The sequence below is a fragment of the Fundulus heteroclitus genome, chromosome 2, assembly GCF_011125445.2.
Source record: "Fundulus heteroclitus isolate FHET01 chromosome 2, MU-UCD_Fhet_4.1, whole genome shotgun sequence".
Lineage (NCBI taxonomy): Eukaryota > Metazoa > Chordata > Actinopteri > Cyprinodontiformes > Fundulidae > Fundulus > Fundulus heteroclitus.
The window spans coordinates 30146552-30167775 of NC_046362.1; the positions used below are offsets into that span (position 1 = coordinate 30146552).

Consider the following 21224-nt stretch of genomic DNA (forward strand, 5'->3'; position numbering starts at 1 on the left):
CAATATTCAACTCCACAGCAACATTCATCTACTCACCAACTTGTCAGTCAGGAATGCGTTTCACAGTTCCTATAATCTCACAGACAACACATTCACCTCCTGCCAAACACACTTCAACCCTTCTTTCATTACGGAGGTGCGCTAAATCCATCTGACAGCAGCTGATTTTCTGTCACTCTCTGACTTTCAGCCCTGCAGAAATGTCCTGTCAAGCGGCCAACTTTTTTGACTCAACGCGCGTCAAATGATTTAAGGTCCTGTCCTTTCTAACAATGAGCCAAACGCATGCGAGTAAAATTAGCTGGTTTTAAGATACTACCAAGCAGAGAAACATATCAATAACAGGTACCTAATTAAATTCATATCTTATCAGCAAGACAGGACCTACTTTAAACACCTTCAGAAGGACTGTATACAGTGTAAAAAGGAAGTTTAAAGCACAACTTCTTACCTCCGGTGAGCACAAACAAAAGAACAGTTCCTTATTGAACTACACAGACGTTTTTAAGCTAAACACAGATTATCCGCCACCATAAAGAGAAATACATGTTGAAGCAGAGCAACACCTCACATATGCAGTCTGGAGGCTAGAAGCAGGTAAAGAAAACGTACTGCGGAAACTCACAAAAGGCACAAACTGTCAACAGCCAATTAAATGCTTCCTCAAAGAAACAGAAGCCCCGGTCATCCTGGTTATCAGCCAATCAGAGCTGATGTCACATGAGGAATGTGTAACAAGTAGGTGTGCATGTGGGGGAGAGGTGGTGGCAAGGAATGAGATACGGGCTTTATGATAGCTTTGTGAGCCGGGGTCGCTGAGCCGGGCGTGTGCATCAGAGAAAAAAAAAAAAAAAAAACTTTTCAGAGAGCAAAACAAACACAGACAGGAAAAGGCAGCCGGAGGAGCAGCTTAATAACAGCAAATTCAATTAGAGGAATTTAAATACAGACTGTGGAGATCATAGCTGCCTGAACCGGCTATTAAACTGATCTGAACGCATGGAGAACCTGTTGACGCCGCATAGCTCCGAGACCTATAATAATCTCCTGCTTAAGTCTTACACACTTGACATTTATAGCTGCCACGGAAGTTGTCAGTTTTCACATGTGGATGTGAAAGTGTCTGGGCATGATGTGCGACGTCAACATCTGAAGATCCTTGATTACAGACTGTGCAAGCTGGGATGGTTTTCAAAGGTGGGCATAAATTCTGCCAGAAAGATAGGTTATGGATTTAAATTACCATTTGAAAACAAACAGGAGATGTTCAACTTTGTGTGAGATCACTAGACCTGACCTGCAACACCAGAGATTCCTTGTCCCCTTCTAGTCGAAGCAGCCGTTCTTGATAAGTTTCATTGTTGGCCGGAGAACAGAGGCTCACCTGGAACACAATGCACCAGAAAAAAAAAACATGCAGATTAATAGGAAGTTTATGGACAAAGCATGAAGGGTGGCCTGTGGTGCACATACAAAAAAAACATGGATTAATTCTGGTTTTCTGGTGAAGTCACAATTCTTCCAAGGCAAAGCCATTGCAAGTTGGGCTTTGTTTAGCCAGTCTGGTATGGACTATATTAAGCCATCTCGACGTCCATTTGAACTTTGCAAGTTTAGTCCAGTGAAAGACAGTAAAATATGTTAACTCCAAACACAAGATGCTTCGCTCTGTTTAGATAATCAGATTAGAGTGTATGCCAGAAATACACAGTGAAAAACATGTTGAGAGATGGCTTACTGACATAAAGACTAATAGAGTTGTATCATATGGCTAAATCCTTTTGGGCGACATTTTACCATTTTCACGGTGACTGATTTTCACCTTTAATTTTCTATAACATTCACATGTTGTAGCTACTGACGGAAAACATTTTTTTAAAAATGTATTTTACTTTTTATCTCTGGAGAACCAGCATGTAATCAAGAAAAAACAAAAACAAATGCTGCCTACTCTTTGAATTTCTCAACAAGCCAATGTTAAGGAGTAATGTGACTAAACATAAGATGTTTTCATATAAGGAGTGAGAAGGAAATCCAGTTTGTTATATAAAATCAGTAGAAATGCATATGTAAATCATACTTTATGAGGAGACTTTAAGCTTCAACTTACATGTTAAATTCCACAACTTATATGTTTTCAAAATGTACAGATTGTGTGGAAAAAATGTGGAAAAATCAGGCAATAATTTGAGGTGGTGGGAAGCTTTAGATTTAGCATTTTAAAACTTAAATAAGATTCTAGAACTTATAGTCTAATTTTGGGGATCAGGTGCTATTATGAGGTGATATAAATGCCTATTTCTTACAGGATCCATTCTAGACCCAACATGTTACTTTCCAGAACGTTCAGGATACCCACCAGAACCTTAAGTCTAATTTTGGGGATCAGATGCTATTATGAGGCGATGTAAATGCCTTTCTATTTCTTACAGGTTACTTTCCAGCCTTTATGATTCCTGGAGCACATTTTTCTCCAAAAGCACAAACGCATTTGGGTTTACAGTACAATCTTCCTCTTTTTGACACGCTTGCCTGAGTAGCAAAATCAAATTAATTGTGGTGTTTTCTCTTTTGTTGTACTTATGGATAACCCTATACATCTTATTCTGTACAACAACAGAGTTTCTTCAATCAGAGGCTTCTCCAAACCCACTGTAAGACGGGTCTGCAGCCGTCACCATCTACAACAACTTGTTAAAGAAATCCCCATGAGTTACACCAGCGTTTAATTCCCTTTGGGATTAATGAAGTATTATTGAATTGAACTGTCTCAGACCTGAAAGTCCAGGTTTTTCTGCCATCACTAAATAAAGGAGACGAAAAATGTTAATAGGAAAAGGAGTATAAGGTTTTTTGATAAACTGCAAAGCTCATTTAATTTAAAAACTAATTTATTCAAATAACCTTTGGTTAATGTGTGGAGCTTCTACGGATTTATGTTGAAAGTCCACGTTCTGCCAGCAGATCATGAATAAGCAAGAGGAATCTTTGTGTTTTCACACCTGTGCAATCTTACTGGTAGATGTCTATACCATTATCTGTTTTTCCACCACATGAAAACCTACATAACAGAGGTTTCTATGAGAAAGTAAAACAATAATACATCCTGGACAGTGAACATCTTCAGAAAGTTAACCAACAAAGAGCTCTACAGGGTATGAGTATTTGAGTTGGTTTGTTATTAGGGGCTACATTGTAAATTGTTCATGGGGTCATAAATTTTTACCTCCAATAATCTGTTGTGTAGAAACACAATTGATAATATTGGTTGTTTTTCTAGTGCAAAAACTTTTTTTTACAGCAACTTTCCAGGGTCACTGAATGTAAGATAGCAAACACGTACACAACAAGCTCACAGAATCATCCCTGTTCGAGGCACATGATGCATTCCTATGAAACATCATCTGACTCATCTGAGTGTAATTTATCTGAAAACAGACCCGCACTGTGACTGAGGCTTGCAATCCAATTTCAAAAGACTTCTCTGATTCAACCTCTGACCTTTGAGTGGAACGAAACATATCTTATATAAACCGTTACGGATACATTTTGAAGCCCCTATGGCAAAACAGGAAAAGAGCAGGAAAAGAAGCTTTATCGAGCTCTGGTCTAAAATTAGAAAAAGGTTTCTGGTATCTACTCCAGGACAGAAGGAAGAGAGACATCGGGTCTGAGTCTTTTCTCGTTCTCATCAGAGTTATACGTTCCGACCACTCGGGAGTTGAAAACAAAACTAAGGCAAACCAAACGAAGAGTTACTGGAACCGTTTCTAGACATTTTCAGATTATGCAGTGCTTTGGTCTAAAGCTGCTACTTGCTGAACTCTCGCTTTCAACAGGGATTTTCCAAAGATGCTTTTGGGCTATGTCATCTCTAGAGCTGAAGCAAACCTATGAGCTCACATCTCTAACTGGTATTAAGTAATGCATTTGGAATTTTATTTATATCTTAAAATATAACACATTAAAACTCATTCTCTCTTTTCCAGATGTCAGAATTAGTCTTGCTTTAAATAATAAGATGAAACTGGACTTTAGATAAGAGCAGCCCCTCTCTTATTATTTAACCTCAAAGCTATATATAATGACTTTCATGAGTAATCGCTGCAACTCATTGGCCAGCAATGCCTGTCCACTAGTCTGCCTTCAGTCTCCTTGGTAAACAATAGTTACACAGGCACACCGGGTGGTGGTAGTCTTCACTACTTGAATTACTGCTCTGGGTTATTATTAATCTTGTTTTTTTTTTTCTGATGATAAAACAACAGTATGAGAGCTGGTGATGATATTTTGTGGTCATGTCTAACCCTGAAAAATGTGTTACAAATGTTACCTTTTTAGGTTCTGTCCAGATTTAGCTCATCAAAGAGATTAAAAGTTAGTCTTGGTTAGCCCATTTAATCAATCTTACCAACGCTTAGATATTAAACATTTTTACGAGGACATCTTTTAATCCTTCACTTTTCAAACAGTGCCGTATTTTCTATGTGTATTCAAATACTCCTTTTTTGGGATTGGAGGCTTAGTGGAGATAAGATCTGAATGCAACATTTAGCAGCCTAAAGGGGGAAGGGAATGTGCTTCAGGTTGTGGGTAGGTCTTTAGCTTGAGTGGAGGAATTAAAGTGTTTGTCTTTTTTTTTTTTTCCAAGTGACCAGAATGAAACAGACAATGGATAAATGGATTAACGCTCAGTCTGTAGTTAGGAGAGCGCAGCTGCAATCTGAGCTCAGTCGAAAGGCAAAGCTCTCTGTTAAATCGTTCGTCTATGTTCCAACCTTCATCTATGGTTGAGAGATGTGGAACATGACCAAAAGAACAACATTCTGGATAAAATGAGATCAAATGAGCTTCCTCCTGGGCTCAGCCTTACAGATGTTGAGGAGTTAAAAAAAACCAACTCAACAGGGGTAGTTCAGGCATCGGATCAGTTTTAGGATTGTATCGCTAAAAAGGTTCCGAAGATAAACCATGGTTGGAGTTAGAACCAGTTCTCTACTGGTTCTATACAAATAATTCTTGGCTTTCCATAACCAGACAGCCAACTACAAGCCACATCACTGTGCTGCTATTCTCTTCTGCCAAATGTTTGATCCTCCCTCTGTTTGATATAGCGTTTCTGTGAAGGATGACAGGACATGGAGTAGACTCTATTCTGTTAACCTAAATAAACTGTATTACTTAACTCAGAATCTTTGCAAAAACATGCTCTAATATCACCATCTTGATTTATTGATGCATTAACAATACAAGCAGTCTTCGTGAGGGTTCTACTAGGGCTGAATGATTTTGGAAAATAATCTAATTGCGATTTTTTTTCTTAATATTGCGATTCAATGCGATTTTTTCCCCCAGTTTAATTTATCATGTCTTTTTAAACATATACAAACAACAAATCAATTTGTTTCCTCGCTGTGCAGATTAGTTGCTAAAACATTCACAGCATCTAAACTCAGAGCAGAAATGATTGCGTTCTGCCTACGATATATTTCAACCAAAATTGCAATTTTGACTTTTCTCTGCATTAACCACAAGCAACAAAATTGGGCCTCTAAATAAAGATGTTTGTAAACAAGGACTATTTAAAACAAGAACTTTTAATGTTTCTATTAATCAGAATATTGTTCAAGAGAACAGCTTTTAGTTGATTTGGACATCAATCCTTGTTGAACATAAAGTGCAACCAACAATCAAGTCTATGTATTAAACTGATTGACCAGTACGTAATGCTATGTATGATTATATAAACTCTAAAACAAGTAATACAATTAGATTATCTCACTGCTGCAACTGTCTTCCTTTCCATGTGGAGGCAAACCCACTTTAAACATTTTACTGACACCTAATGGACGTGTCTAATTCCCTTATTGTTACAGAGCCAAAAATTGCAGACTCTGCGATTTGGAAATAGCGTTTTTTTTAAATCGCGATTATATTGAAAATGCGATTAATTGTTCAGCCCTAGGTTCTACGGTCCAAATCAGCAGATCTCGGATCTGACCAGACCAAGCATAGGAAAGTAAGACCTGAACACAACATATAGAGCAAGTTTTATCAAGTCCTAATTAAGGAATATTTAAAACACAACTAAGCTGTCAACAAGGCGTTTACATCTTTTGGACTGTTGGCCCGAGTCCAAATGCTCACCCTGGTTATCTAATTTATTTTTCCCTTCAGGTTGGTGCTAAGAAAGAACCGGTTTATTGGTCCCAGAACCAGAACTTGCAGCTGTAGAAACACAAAGAACTGGTGCTAAGCAAGCACTAGCATCAATTCAGGTCTTGGTAAGGTTTGTTGGAAAAAAAAACAAAAGCTTAAAGTCATTTCGCAGGAATAATCTACTGGGAGGAGATACTGGAGTATACCCAGATATAAGTGGAAGAAACTTTATATACCTTTTGGTGTTGAAACTCATTGGGATCCCCAGAAATGAAAATGAAGGCTGTCAGTATTTACTACAATTATGTATAGATGACAAGATTATCTCAGGGTTTTTTTTTGTATCCTTTCGTTGTATTGAAAACATTTAATCTTAAATAAACCTTCCAGCCAATAGTAATTTTGCACTTTGTGAAGCATGTCTGTTGGAAAGATGGAGCCACAGGGAATGACAAATCACTACCCTGTCTATCAGCTGTTTGCAGCATGGTTTTACAGCCCACATCACTAGAATGCTGGTTTCACACTTCAAGTAGCAAAATAAGCTCTGGCGCAAACCAACCCCACACCATAAAGAGACCAAAAGTCACTTTAGTGAAACTCTGGTGAAGATAATTAGACACTGAGCACGTAAAATGTCTGATAACTTGATGCAGAATATCACTAAGACAGCAATAAACACCTCTCTTCATTATGTGAGTACTTGCTCCTCTGGATGAGATATAGGCAACATGTTTAAGAATAATAATAAGATATTGAAGTACAAATGCACGCTTTGGTTATGGTTGTAAAAATGACAAATGTCACCTACGACATTATCTCGGCAAGACAATGGTAGTTTCATAAAAATCCCACAAAACAGACGCTCTGTATAAATAAACCCATGAGAGTCTATTTCATCCTCCATATCCTTCATGTACCACATTGTACATGAAAACAAATGATGCCTTTCATAGCTGAACTCCAGCTAGGATGCGCCATCATAATTATTCCTGACAAAGCCAGAGGCCTAAAATGTGTAGCCAGTTTATTGTAACACCGATGACCCAGTTTTGAGAAGGAAACAAATATCTTTGTTTTTCCGTTTAAGTCGAGCTGTTTTCTACATACAGACCAACATAAGCTCCAAGCCCTTATTACAGGTTTTATTACCAGACAAGAAAATACAGACATTAACAGGGCAAATGCAAAAACAAATGAGCCTTTCAATGATTGTATATTGTATGTTTAAGACTGGAGACAAGAAACCTTGGTATGTCATCTGCAGCTGAGTTTAGAAAAGTCTGAGGATTTTTTTTATAGATTTAGCCTCCTGATATGATTAAATGGAGGCCATGCACCAATTATCTCACCGTGATCAAACACCCAGATACTGAAGTGAGGAATCAAAACACCATTTCTATGAGAAACTCTTCAAATACACGCCCGAACTTTAAATTTAGTTTTGCAGCAACGTTGCGCTGTAAACTCTGGTACGTCGCTCAAGTGGAAAATCAGCTGTAATCGCCGACTTTCCTATCAGGCAGAACCAGTTAGGGATGGTGACACAGCACTTGAAAGGGTCTGATAACGGAAACTGGGGCAGTCTGTGTTTATCTGTCTGTCATCGCCTGGTGTGGGAATGGAAGGAAAGGAAACAGAGTGCTTGAAACTTCTGAATGAATGTGTGAAAGCTTTCTCCTGTCAGCTAAATTCTGTCAACTTTTTAATCTGGACAGTGTTACCAGCCCTGTGTTTTCAGGACTTTTTACAGTTTTTAATTTTAGCTGAGGCCTACAATACCTTGTACCAGTTAGAGGAAGTTGTGATGCACATGTATAATTGTATTTCCAAGACAGGCTAACCAAAATGATTCCCCTTTTTTTTTCTTTTTTTTTTTGCCTGAAAGGTGAGCAGAATTGTTTCCAGTAAGAAAAAAAAACAACATGTTTCTCTCAAGATCTTCATGCAAATTGTTTATATGCAACATTCCCCATTGATGCGGGAAGAGTAAGGAAAACTATATGTTAACTAGATTAATACATTTTATCAATTCAAGAAAATACCTTCTGAATAAAACAAACTGACCTTACATATTGCAAAACTCTTATATTTTGACAGCAGCCACTTTTATCATGACCGACTATTATGAATACCAGCAGACAAATAAAAATTTACTATCTTTTATTACACAGGTTCAGTGAAATCACCAATAATGAACAGTCTGTTTCTGACTTACTTTATGATGACTAGCGTCCACTATGAGTAAAGCAGGTTACTGTTTCACATATTCTCCCTACATAAATCTAAAGTATTGCACAGGGAAAGTATATGCAAGGGATCTGCTATGAAAGTTACGAGTGCTGGAGCGGGTGGAACTCAATTTATGATCACAGAGTCTAAGAATGCATGACAGCATGAAGCACACCACCTACTTTTTACGATTTCAGTAAAAAAAAAAAAGAAAACTGCTTCTATAGAGCAGTCTAACTGCTCTATAGAAAGAAAAGACAGGGTCCTCTCCAATGCCTTTTATATATATTCTGAAAACAACAAGAACAACAAAAAAAAAAAGACTTTTTACCATTTTGTGCTGAAATATTAACTTTTATTTTGTGATTCTTCAAATCAGCACCTTAGCAGTGTGTGGTTAACATATTAGATGACATGTTTATGGTCGCACCAACATGTCTTTAACAATTCAGTCACGGCTGCACGTGTAGCACCGGTGCTGCGAGAAGATGCAAGATTCAAATCCTGGCCTATTTCTTCATGAAGTCCAAAGTCCAAAAACACACATGTTAGGTTAATTGTTCTCTCTAAACTCTCGGGTTGGTGTGTGCTCCTGTTGCTCTTGTATGTCTCCGTGTGGTCTTGAGATAGACTTGCCTTAAATGTTGAAATTGGACAATAGCGCCCCACTCCACTAACCCCACAACCAGATGTTGACAATGGAAGGAATCAATCGATGTGACAATTATCATTGCTGGTGAAGTAAGTGAAAGGTGTGTTATATATGGGTATACATAGGTGTCTTAACAATGGCACATAAAGTAGCTACTCCTCATTTTTTGTAGTGAGGGTGCATATAATGTTTCTGCTCCCTCATTTGACCCAAACACAGCTGATCAGTCCTTGCAGTCAAAGAAATGTACGAAGTAGGGCTGGGCAACATATTGAGATTCTAAATATATTGAGATTTTTTTTAAAAAGAGACGAGATGAGACTATATCATTTATAGTGAGATGGTCTATGTTGCATTAGAATTATACTTTTATGTATCCCAGTAGGTTATTTTTTAGCCTTTTCTCATATTTTGTTAAAAAAAAATGCATCTGAATAATTTGGGATACAGCTTTGATGCAGAGATGCCTTTTTATAATTACTTTATGAAAAGAAAAAGATAGAGATAAATATCGTATACCAACATTACATCCTAAAATATCAAGATTTTAATTTTGATCCATATCGCCCAGCCCCATTATCAGGTCTATTGATTCTCATTGTACTTTTTCTTAATTAGCCAGCAAAACCTAATTATTAGAAATAATTGTTGTAGAAAATGCTTCCCTTAATTAATTTGAAGTCCAGTTAAAATGCCTTTAGTCTAGACTAGCTGTGGGAAATGTGATTAGTACTCTGTAGTGTGACCTTCGTATTTAAACTGTGTTGCTGTAGTCTTGGCCAGGTTTCACTTGTACAAGAGATATGCAACCTCAATGGGGCAAAAAAGGACATGAGTGGGTACCAAAAGACCCCTTTTAAAAATGACAAGACAGTCTGATTTTAAGCACAAGGCAACAAAATTAGGCAGGCTTAAAAACCTTTGACCAGTCAAAAAAAAAAACACAGCTTATTTAACTTGTGAACACACAACATATAGCTTTGTATCAATTAAGCATCCAGTGACATTTCTTAATCACATGGCACGTTCCATCTCTGATTAAATCCTGCAGGATCAGTCGCAGCTCTGTCAACGGCCATCAGCTGAGGGATTATGCTTCTAATATGATAACAAAACCCTTGTGAGGAGTGTCGTCGTAATGCCACAACAACTCTTGGAGATGCAGCCCAGCTTCTGAACTATAAGGGAAGTTACATCAGAAAACAGCCTGTTGCCAGGAAAGAACACAATGCAAGCAGGACAATGACGCGCATCCAAAGTAGATCAACAACTCTCTTTCTCGGAGGGGCACCAGAGTTTCTACTTTCCCTTTTACCGGTACTTTTCCAGGTTGCAGCCAATAAGGAGAAGCCCTTGAGGGCATCGATCTAATGCATGGAATATGTGCCACATGGAGAGTCATGAAAAACACAAACATGAAAAAGGACGCAGCCCTCACCTTTTTGAGCCAGGAGAAGTGCCTGTAGAAATCAATGGGAGTCTCCATGCTCCCAGCCCATCACTGGCCTGACTGTTTCCTTCTGTTTCTGCTGGACTGTGCGTGTTTAGGGTTCGCGTGTAGAAGTCAGAGTCAAGTCACTAACGGCTGTGTAGCATGCGAGTACTGTTACGATGTTCACAGCTGTGGAGGAGGAGGGTTTTTATGATCTCTGCCTCCTGAGAGGGACAACTCCTCTCTGCGTCGCCCCCCTCCTCCTTATTCTCTCCTTCCTTTCCCTCTTCAATATCACTCTTTTCCTCTCTCTCCCTCCTTAGAAACTACTCTTCATTCCAAAGTTTCCGAAAGAATAACACTCCTCTTCCTTTGGACAAACACCGCCTCCTCTGTCCCCTCTTTCTTTCTTCATTTTAGAGTCGCTCGCCCTGTTTTTTTTCCTCTCTTTCTACTGAAGTCCGTCTGACAGCCAAATGGCCGAGTCCAGAGAAGAGGGGGTTAGTGGGAGGGGTTTTTCCTCCCTTTCTCTCTGTCATCTGTTCTTGAGTTTGGGCCCATCGGATGCCAAAGAAGTGAACAAAGCAGCAACAGACTATGCTAGCAGCACACACACACACACACAAAAAAAACTCAGAGTTTCTCTCCCTCTTTTAATTAAGTTATATTCACGATGCTGGAAGACTTCAAAACAGCCTGCAGGAGTCTCCTGTCTCTGTGTCTCATCTTTTTTTTTTTTGTTGTTGTTTAAAACTATTAGCCTGGGGTTCGATTTCCTGTACATTTTACAGACACATTCATCATAGCAATGTCAGCCATTTTTCTTGATTACTCAAAAACACGCACAGACACTGCATGCACCAAAGGTAGAGACAGCAGAGGATTATACGTAACCCATGCTCCTCAAATAATAAATCTATGTCTGGTACGTTAAAGCTTTACAGTCAAACTGTAGCATATGAAAGTGAATAACTATTTTCTCTGGTAAGTTCATGAATTATTTAGCAGAGGCTATTAAAGTCCATTTATCTAATAATGGAAATCAGGTAACATTTTGGGTATTGTGCAGAGCAGCGTTTTAGAACCACTGGACTTTGAGGTCTGGCGAAAATCAAACCAATGAAATAGCAATAAATAAATGATAAAACTTTTAGATTTGTATTAAAATTCTTAATTGTGTGTGGTACATGTATACAATTCTGTATGTATAGCCATTTCCATAAAAATAAAAACTTTGGGAAACATGCAGTGTCTTAATATCCCACAATACAGTTGTAACATAGAAACAAAGATAAGATAAGATAAGATAGGCTTTATTGATCTCACATTGAAATTCAATGACAGGGCTACTGCATTACTAAGGATTTCCCTATGACAAGTTTTGCTTTGCAAAGACAAAGAAATATCACTTTCCATCTAATCAGAATTAAAATGTGGTAAATATTCAACTAAAAGAGGTCCTCTGATGAGCTGAATGAGGTAAATCTTTCATGAAGTGTGGTATTGTAAGAAAAAAAGTGATCCAAAACAACCTGGCCCCATTTAAAAATGACCTGATTGACCAGATTATTTGAAAAAAAATTGAGTTTAATTTAAAAAAATATATACCTAGGTCTGATTATTACCAGATCGATACAAATCAACAAATCCCCTGATGTGCAGTAACATGCAAACGTGTTGGTATTAATCAGATATCTGGAATTATTTCTTGCCATTTGTAAAAATTAACATTGAAACTGAAATACCTTAATCAGTTGAACCTTAATAGCCCATCTGACAACAAGAAGTAAGCTAAAAGATTCCAAGAAGAGAGGAGAAACATTGACATCTATCAGTCTGGACAGGGTTGCGACATGCACGTATTTGGGAATAAGTTGTGGGGTAACAAAACAAAAGAGGAACAGTTTGAAAGGTGTGTCTCCTGTTATGTCTGAGATAAAACATTTGAAAATAACATCATACCAGCAGCCAGACATGATGGTGGTGAGATGGTCTAGGGCTGCTTTACCCCTTTGGAATCTAAATGACTTGCCATAAATGGAAGACATATTCTACAAGAATATCTTGAAAAACAGCGTCTGGCCATCAGTTTGTGACCTTAAGCTCAAGCAAAATCAGTTTATGCTGCAGGACAGTGATACAAAAACCTGGAAGGTGCCAAAAAACAGGAAGGTTTTAGAGTGACGTAGTTAGAGATCCGAACTCAACTTTAATTATTGTGATGCTGTTGAACAACGTTAAGAAGACTATTCATGCTCAAAGAACTTCAATATGGCCAAATTAAACAATTCTACAAAGTGGGCCAAAATACCTCCTCTGTGGGGAAAAAGACTCCATGCAAGTCGTCACAAATGCCCGATGGCAGTTGTTTCTACAATTAGCTACAGGGTCTGGGGGAATTACTTTTCACATAGTTACATGTTGGTTTTGCTTTCTTTTTCCTTTGATAAATGATAAAAAAATTATTTAGTAAGATAATTTATGTGACATTAATGTGCGTTTAATGACCTGAAACATTCAACTAAAGAAATCTGCACTATTTTTGTTCACAAACGTTTATGCCAAGAAGAAGATAAGAAGTGTATTTTTCCTCAATAAGTCTCTTTCAAGCCACCACAGAGCGACATCACTACATCTCTGCAGGAAGAGATCAGGGTTTGTAGAAGTTGTGACCATTGCTAAGTGGCATACACCAGCACTCTTTGCAGCTGTTATATACAACATTTAGAGGTAGATATAGAAATCCCCAAAAGGGCATTTTCTCTAAGATTATGATACAGATGTGGTAGTAAAACTAAGGATGCAAGATATAAGGAAACTGAGTATTTGTAATATTATTAAGTATTGTTAACTATGATATCCTTTGGATTTAACTGGCATTTTAACACAATTTTCTTTCTTTTTCATCATCAGTATATCCAAACAGCGCTCCATGACCTTTAAGATCAAGGTCACTAAATTCGGTCAGTTCATATAAAAGCCACACAGCATAATGCATAGCACCTCAAATATTATTAGCCTCCCAAATTTTGAAACTGACAAGTCCTTTGCTATTGCAATATTGGGCTATTTTGATGATAGCTACTTAAAGGAAGAGTCTGCAATTTTTTCTGAAAGTTTCCCCAAGTCCCTTTTGGAATAACCCCGCAAGGCCGGCTTCCCTGCTCTTCCGCTCCTCAGGGGATCACATGAAAAAAAAATCTCCCAAATCTACTCTGGTATTATTGCTTTTCACTGTTTGCAGTTTGCTTCTTGTGACTCTTGACCATGGTCAAAGTGAGATCAGCAGAGCTACAATGAATGGCTAACACCGAAGCTAACTGGATACATAAACATTAGAGGTGCACATGCGCAGCCAGCAAGTGGAAACTAACAAGGAACGAGCATGCACACTGGCGTGAGCGCGTCATAATGATTGGCATGTGGGACAGCCAATAGATAAGGTTATACCCCCAGAACTTGAGGGACAGAGGGGGGTGAGAGCAGGACCAGATCTCTGACAAATCCCCTCTCTTTAGTGCAAATGACAGTGATTGGTCAGAGTTTTAACAGCCCTGCTTATACAGATAATTTTTTTTCACTTCCTTTTACTAAATACATAATGTACTGACGATTGTCAGGATGGAAGGACCATTTCACCCAGTACAACAAAAAGTGTTTCTGAAAAGGATTACCAACTATGGATTTAAAATATTGTGCAGCTCCAACAGAAACCCATGCAGAGAAAAATTTGTAAAACTGTTTTTACATTTATGATAAATCTGTCAGAACCAGCAGGTTAGCAGGTACCAAGTACTGTTTTGCAAATAATGAAAGTTAGAAATTTGGTGATCATTAAAATGCTGAGGAGATTGGGGAGACCATAAACTGGTTTAAATGTGTGGACATCATATACAGTATAATATACAGTATAACGTCATTACTATTTATGGATTTGTTTAGTAAGTTTAATGCTAATTGATAAAACTAAATGAAAACAAGTCAACAAGAAAAAACATTGTATTTGTGATTGCTGATTTCTGGCCAGGAGATACAGTAGCTCTCCAAAAATCCTCCATCTGAAGACAGACATGTCTGAGTCAGCTGTAATAAGTGGCAGTCACAAGGCATCTTATAATCCTTCCTGTGTATAAGTTTCACTGTGAAGTATCCCAGGAGAGAAGCCCCAGGGTTGAAAACTAATTACGAAGCTCAAACATCTTTGATCCTGCTCCTGTTAGGTCAGTGGGGAGGCACAAGATAAGAAGGAGAAGTTGGACAGGAAGAGTGCAAGAAGGAGCAGCCAAGCTTCTGTTTAAGATGCCTTGATGATATGCCAGACCTTTATTCATCTGTTTTAAAAATGTGCACAAGAACAGCTTTCCTTTAGAAGCTGTTGCAACTGAGTTGTGTAGATTTTCCAGACTGTTTCTTGGGTTATTTCAGGAAAGAAATCTTGTTGGAATCGTCTAAAACCTCAATGTTTTTAACCATATTTTGACGTGTCGCCTTAGAAAAGGTTGATGGAAACAGCAAATTGTGAAATAACATCCTCAATTTTGTAAAGAAAAGGGTTTATGCTCGCTTTAGGTTGTTCTAGGCTTTTCCGAAAAAGAGTTGACGCACTAAACGGGAGATGGAAACACATTCGCCGAATAAGTTCTGGCGTAGCCAACATTTACCTTACATGACTGATCAGCTCGTTCTGCTGTCGATATATTCCCGGGTTTTCCCCAGAACACACATGGAAATCCATTTCTTCCTCTACATCACTGGGCTGCATGTAACATCGCCAACACTAGTTGACACGACAGAACAATTGCAACTTGCCTGATAGCAACACATTCCAGAAAGCCTCTCTCTATTTTTCTCAGATGTGTGGTCCATGCTTCTGCAACCTCTACTTCCTGTTTATTACAGCCAGGCGTAACGTCAACTTCTGACTAAATTATGCTTTGTGTAGCCTGGTTAATTAACCACTAACCAGCTAATGGAACACACCTAATTTGCATTTTCTTTTTTTGCAATATTGTAAAAGTTCGTATGAATTTCGAATGGAAACTATTGCAACTGTTGTATTTTTATAAATTTTAAGGATGATATTTTAAAAGAACTTCACTGAATGCTTACATCCAAAATAGCTGAATTGCAAGAAAAGTATGACAGGGAGTTTATAAGGAGAAAGAGTAAAAAAAAAAAAAGAAAAAAAAGAATTGCAACAATTTGGAGGTCAGCCTTAACTGAGATATTAAAAGCTGTTGTAGGTCAGCTAAATACATCTAGTATTTGTTCAACAATATACACGTACATTAGTAAATTACTTAACATCGCCACTGTTCAAATCACTATAGTAGTTAGTGGTTGAGGCCATTAGCAGTTGTTGTTTGATGCTTATCTCTAAAGATCTATTGATGGTTGTTGATGTTTTTTTTTAGTCCTTGGTGTTTTTGGTGGCCAGTAAGTCTTGGTGGCGTTTGAGTTGAGGTAGTTACTGTTGGTTGCTGGTGATTATTGGCAGTTAATGGTGGGTTGTGGATGTTTGTTATAGATGGCTGCACCTGGGGTATTGTAATTGTAAGATGACGTAGCTGGTTGTTGTTGACGGAGGTTTGTTTGTTGGTTTGAGGTGTTTTATAAAGGATGAGAATGACGATTTAAGAAAAAGCTTTTATTTTATATATATTTTGTATCACAAAGGCTTATATTTAATTACACTGTTGTAAATCATTACTATTATGGTCTTTTTTATATTGCCTTGTTTCTATATCCTTTGTCATTAATGCCCGAATAATATCGCAAGTGGATAATTAAGAGTTTTAGACACATATAATACCAAATCATTACTCTAATAACTCTTTAAGGCCAGCCTTGTTATTCGTCAAGTTTGAATTTTAATACATTACAGGAAATAAGTCTGAAGGAATGAATTACGAATGTAAGATTGTATTATGCTACATTGAATATTGTTTTCAAATTCTTAGAAGTTTGGATTAAGGGGGACAGACGATCAAAAGAAATAATGAAGTTTAAATGAAAGTTCAAGCTGGAAGAATCACCCTCCCGGGCGCACCTGCTTCCACTGATTGTCTCGTCAATCATCCGTGCACCAGCCAATCGCGTCTGGACCTCATCCTTCCATCCCACAAGACTTTACTTATAAGGCGGCCCACTCAGATTCTCCTGCTCTTCAGCTGAGCTTCGACTCTCCTCCACCCCATCTCATTCTTCACGTTCTCAAGCTTCACCTGACTACTCAGACATTTCTAGCTTTCACGTCTTCTGCCGGGGTCCGAGCGCAACTTTTCTAATTTATGTCAATAAATCTGTCTGCCTCTTTTTTTGTCTGTGTGAGTCTCTCCAGATCGAATTACCGTTTTCTAAAATCAGCCCATCAATTGTGCACATTCTCTTTGCACACAAATGAAAATGAATGTTTTATAAAAGTACATTCATGTTCACGCGGATAATGAACTTGTGGACTGAAAACGGGTTGCAGGAACAGGAAGCAGAAGGCAAGACGAAACTGTAAATGAGACAAAGAGCGAAAGAAAAGGAGAGGAATGAGCAGTGAGCGAGCGCGACATGGGAGACATCTGCTGCTGAGACAATGAAGGAGCTGAAAATGTTTGAGACTTAAGAGTCGCTTTCTCTTTTCAGCCGCACCCATCTCCATTATTCGGAATACAATTTGACTTTGCTTTCTGCACAGAAAACAGCAGCCTCTGCAGGACAAAGCTCAGCAACAGCAGCCGACGACTTCCAACAGCACAACCAGCTGTATGCCAGTAATTTTATTATGAAAAGCATAAAAGCTTTCAGCCAAAACCCTCATTTCTATTCATTTATTTTGTTACTAAATAATTAAGACTCCCTACTTTAAAATACATATTTAAAACCAAACATTACCAGATAATAAGTCAAACTGTTTGGAGCAGTTTGGCCTTACCTCAGAGTAACAGTCCTAAGAAAGCAAGTCCTCCTGCCAGAGACTTGGCTGCTTGAATAAAATAACTGCCTCATTTACATTTACAAAACAGACTTGCATGAGAAAACCGAGGGCGGGTGCCTAAACACGCACAGTCTCAGTGAGCGGGGAGACTCTGCACTATTATAGAGAGAGTGAAAGGGGAAAAAAAGAGGGGGAAAGAGAGGTAAAAGCTGACGTAAACAGAGAAGTTGTAATGACTGAGAGGCCACAAAGGGCCGACAGACGGTGTGAGGGAGGGAACGCAGTGCAGGAAGTCAATAATAGTTGAGTTGTAATGGTGTCTCCAAGGAAAACTTAACAGAACATGTTCTAACTCTCTATTTGTTCTTTCAGCAATAAAACACTAACTCTAGTTCTCCAGGTGCTTTATGGTGATGAAAACAATGAAGGGTAAAACGCCTGGGTAAACATTTACCTCGCTTTTCACACGTTTTTCTTTCCGCATACCTTCGTGCGAGACGCTACGGCACAGTTTTGTCGTGCAGACCGTTTTAGGGGTTGCTTATGTAAATGCGCAGCGCTACAATATATGCTTTTATGAATTCACAAGACAGTTATGAGATAAATGGATTGAAGATGCATAGATGTATAGGCGCGCCTCCACTGCAGAAATCCTTTCCAGGAGCCACAGTAGTTTTCTGGGATCATTTTTCTAAACCCTCCTCATTTCTACTGTGAGAACCAGGGCCAAGATGGCTAGAAAACTGGTGTGTTTTTTTGTTTTGTTTTTAACAATACTTGCCATTCAAGTTAACACCCTATCACAGTGTTTTACAGCATTTACTTTCAAATACATAATAAAATAGACAGTGAAAGAAATTATTAAATTGATTAAATCACCTAGAGCAGGGAAAACTCCTTAGGATTATGTCATCAACCACTTAAGTTTGAATGAAGGAGACACAATGCAGCTGCCAATGCTCTTCTTTTCTCATTTTTTATGTTGTTTTTCCTCCAAAGTCTAACCTGCTACATTTATTAGATTTTTGTCACAGTTAGACTTTTCCATAAGTCTTTGAGTGACTCCACCTCTGGGCTATGACTGTTGAAAATAACTGTTTTGTTAATTTTTCCACCTGAAACTCTGTTCCTCTCTCTCCTGCACACACTTGGGAGTCAGATTAGCAAATTAATTAAAAATCCATTCTAGTGATACATTTTCACAAACTTTGGAAAGACAACCATACCTTTCAAACCATAATCTCAGTAAAATATCAATAGTGTAGCCCTGTATTGGTCTAAGCTTGCGTTTTTTTAAGCGGATTCTGGACTTATAGTGGTGGGAGGAGTGCTATGTCCTGATCACTGCTGCTGGAGAAGAAACACTCCCGCAGGAAGAGGAGCCGTTCGACATCTGAAGTAACTTATGTAAACAGCCCCGTTTTGAGCGCCACAGAGGATGCGCACGTTACAAACAGCCAGAGTAAATGGGGCCCGTAAAATTGAATTGAAATGTGTGGAATTGCACCTTAAATCACTGTTCCATGTTAAAACGTCGGATGCATTTTAAATAAGATGTGAAATTATAAACATTCCTATGTCTGTCTCTTGAAAACAGATGGATTGTTTTCAATCCAAAAAAAAAGGAAAAAAGAAGAAAAAAAAGAAAAAAAAGAAAAAAAATGGAAAAAAGAAAAGAAAAAAAGAAAACAGATGGATTGTACATAATGCGTACCAATCATGCTTCTAAATCTCAAGCCTAATGTGTCGAATAATCATTTAAAGGAGTTTTTAAAACAAAACAAGAAAGATGGATAGACATAACTTTTCTTGGTTCGAAGAAAAAGGAAGAAAAAAAACAGCTCTTCTAACAAATAAAAACTGAGTGAAAGAAAATCCGGAAATCCATAAGCCAGAGAGGGAGTTGAACTGAAAGTCCAAAAGATGGAGGGCAGACAGGATATCTGATCCGAGTAGATCCTCCTAGGGTCATGCAGTATTTTGCAGCAGAAAAAACAGCTGGTAAATGCCTCTGTCCTCAAAACAACCATAACCTGATCTGACCCAATGTGACCACCGTATACAGTGATTACAGCTGGATTCCTACACTGTCAGAATAAAATGCTATATTTTTATGGCCAATGCATATTCTAATCTTGAGTTCTTGTGTGCAGCACCTAAGGGGAACTTACAGACATTGACTGAGAATTTCTGCATTAGTTTATAGATAATTGGATTGAATTTGCCTTAGTGTAGAATGAAGAAACCACAACCCTGATACCTTGAAAAGCACTTTGTGAATTTGTAATTCATAGGTTTCAAAGTAATTCCTATAAAAAAAACTTGAACTAAATATATTTGTATAGCAAAGCTGCAGTTGAGCATGAGAGCATAATCTGTAGATATAAGATGCAAAAACAGAGAACTAAAAATAACAAAAAAGCATTTATTCCGCTTTGAAAGTAAAGCAGCACTAAATCAGATGATCAGACTCTTCAATCTGGACTGATGCACTTTTTCTGCTGCATTTACCAGCCACAAACACACAAGCCGCAAACATTAGGAAATGTCTGGTGCACCTGTCACGTTCAAATAAAAGCACAGTTAGTGAAGAAAAATAATCAAGCAAGACGTTTCTCTAAAGTCATAACAAGGTAGATGACCTAAAGCATCTATTAAAGCAGGGGTTCCCAAACCTTTGTTTGCAGGCTGCTGCTCTATTGCCAAATAAAATACCAACCCTGCTCTCTGTTTTAGGAACTCTCATATGATTGGCTCAGGAACCAGGAAGTAAACACGGGCTACACACTGCACTGAAGTAGTTCTGGACTGTACCTCTAGGTTTGAAAGGAGAAAAATTTGACTAAGACATTGTTGATGGAGAGGACCATTGTTTAAAGGGAATGTTACTTCCACCATGGGTGACAAGTGAGAATGATTTAGGTTAATTTTACAGCAAATTTCTTACTTATTGCTCCCATAAACCTGAAATATCTGCTACAACGTTTTAGGAGATGTCCCCTCCTGCTGCATTTACAGATTTTTTTCCCCCATTTTTTTTTAAATGGAATTTTCCTCCTCCGTGGCTAATTTATTTTCTTCAATCTACAATGGCCCTAATGCTCCATAGTTCTGTTTTGACTCTGTTCCATTATGTTTGAGTCACCTATGGATAGTATAACCACAACAGCAAAGAACAGAAAAAGGGATCATCCCCTGTTTTTAGAGATTGATAAAATAATCCAGGAACAGTTAACGGATAAATTCCCTTAGATTAAAGGTTAAAGCAGATTCATGGAGAGTTTCTGTCATTTTAGATCCTCTACTCACAGTTCCAGTCTGCAGCCATTCCATGAGAGCCTGTGCCGTCTCTGGAGGCAGCCGAGCTCTGAGGTTGTCTTTCTCCTCCTGGTTGGGTTGAACCTCCAAAGCCAGTTTGAGCTCCTCGGCTAACTGGACCACCTGCAGGGGACTGGCGCTGACAGGAGAACCCAGGTCGTACACAGTAGTGGAAAACTCCATCGCTGCTGCCTTCGAACCTGCGTGACGAGACAAGGCGTGCGCCTAAAGTAAATATGTGCTACCAGCTAATTAAGAGAAGATCTGCTCCACATGCTGAAGTAAAGCTGCAAAAAAAAAAAGGAAGCGTGAGTTAATCAGAGCCGCCCATCTTGTCGGCAGATTCAAAAATGTCCATGTGTCGCCTGGACGATTGCCCCGCAAATCATATTTAAAACTGTGAGGCAAACAATAACGCATCTGGATACAGTCAAATGAACGTTGGCTCGATAAAACAGCCACGTTACATAGATGCTCAACGCAATAAATCATGGCCTAGATCA

At 38.4% G+C, this 21224-nt stretch overlaps 1 protein-coding gene across 1 annotated transcript in view; it reads right to left on the bottom strand.

Moving 5' to 3' along the window:
- Positions 1-21224, bottom strand: part of ppfibp2b (PPFIA binding protein 2b) — a gene marked incomplete in the record, with an annotated part of 133796 nt that overhangs the window by 74317 nt on the left and 38255 nt on the right. Inside the window, 2 exon segments of the mRNA XM_036124677.1 lie at positions 1298-1384; positions 20713-20921. Coding sequence (XP_035980570.1) covers positions 1298-1384; positions 20713-20921 — 296 coding nt within the window.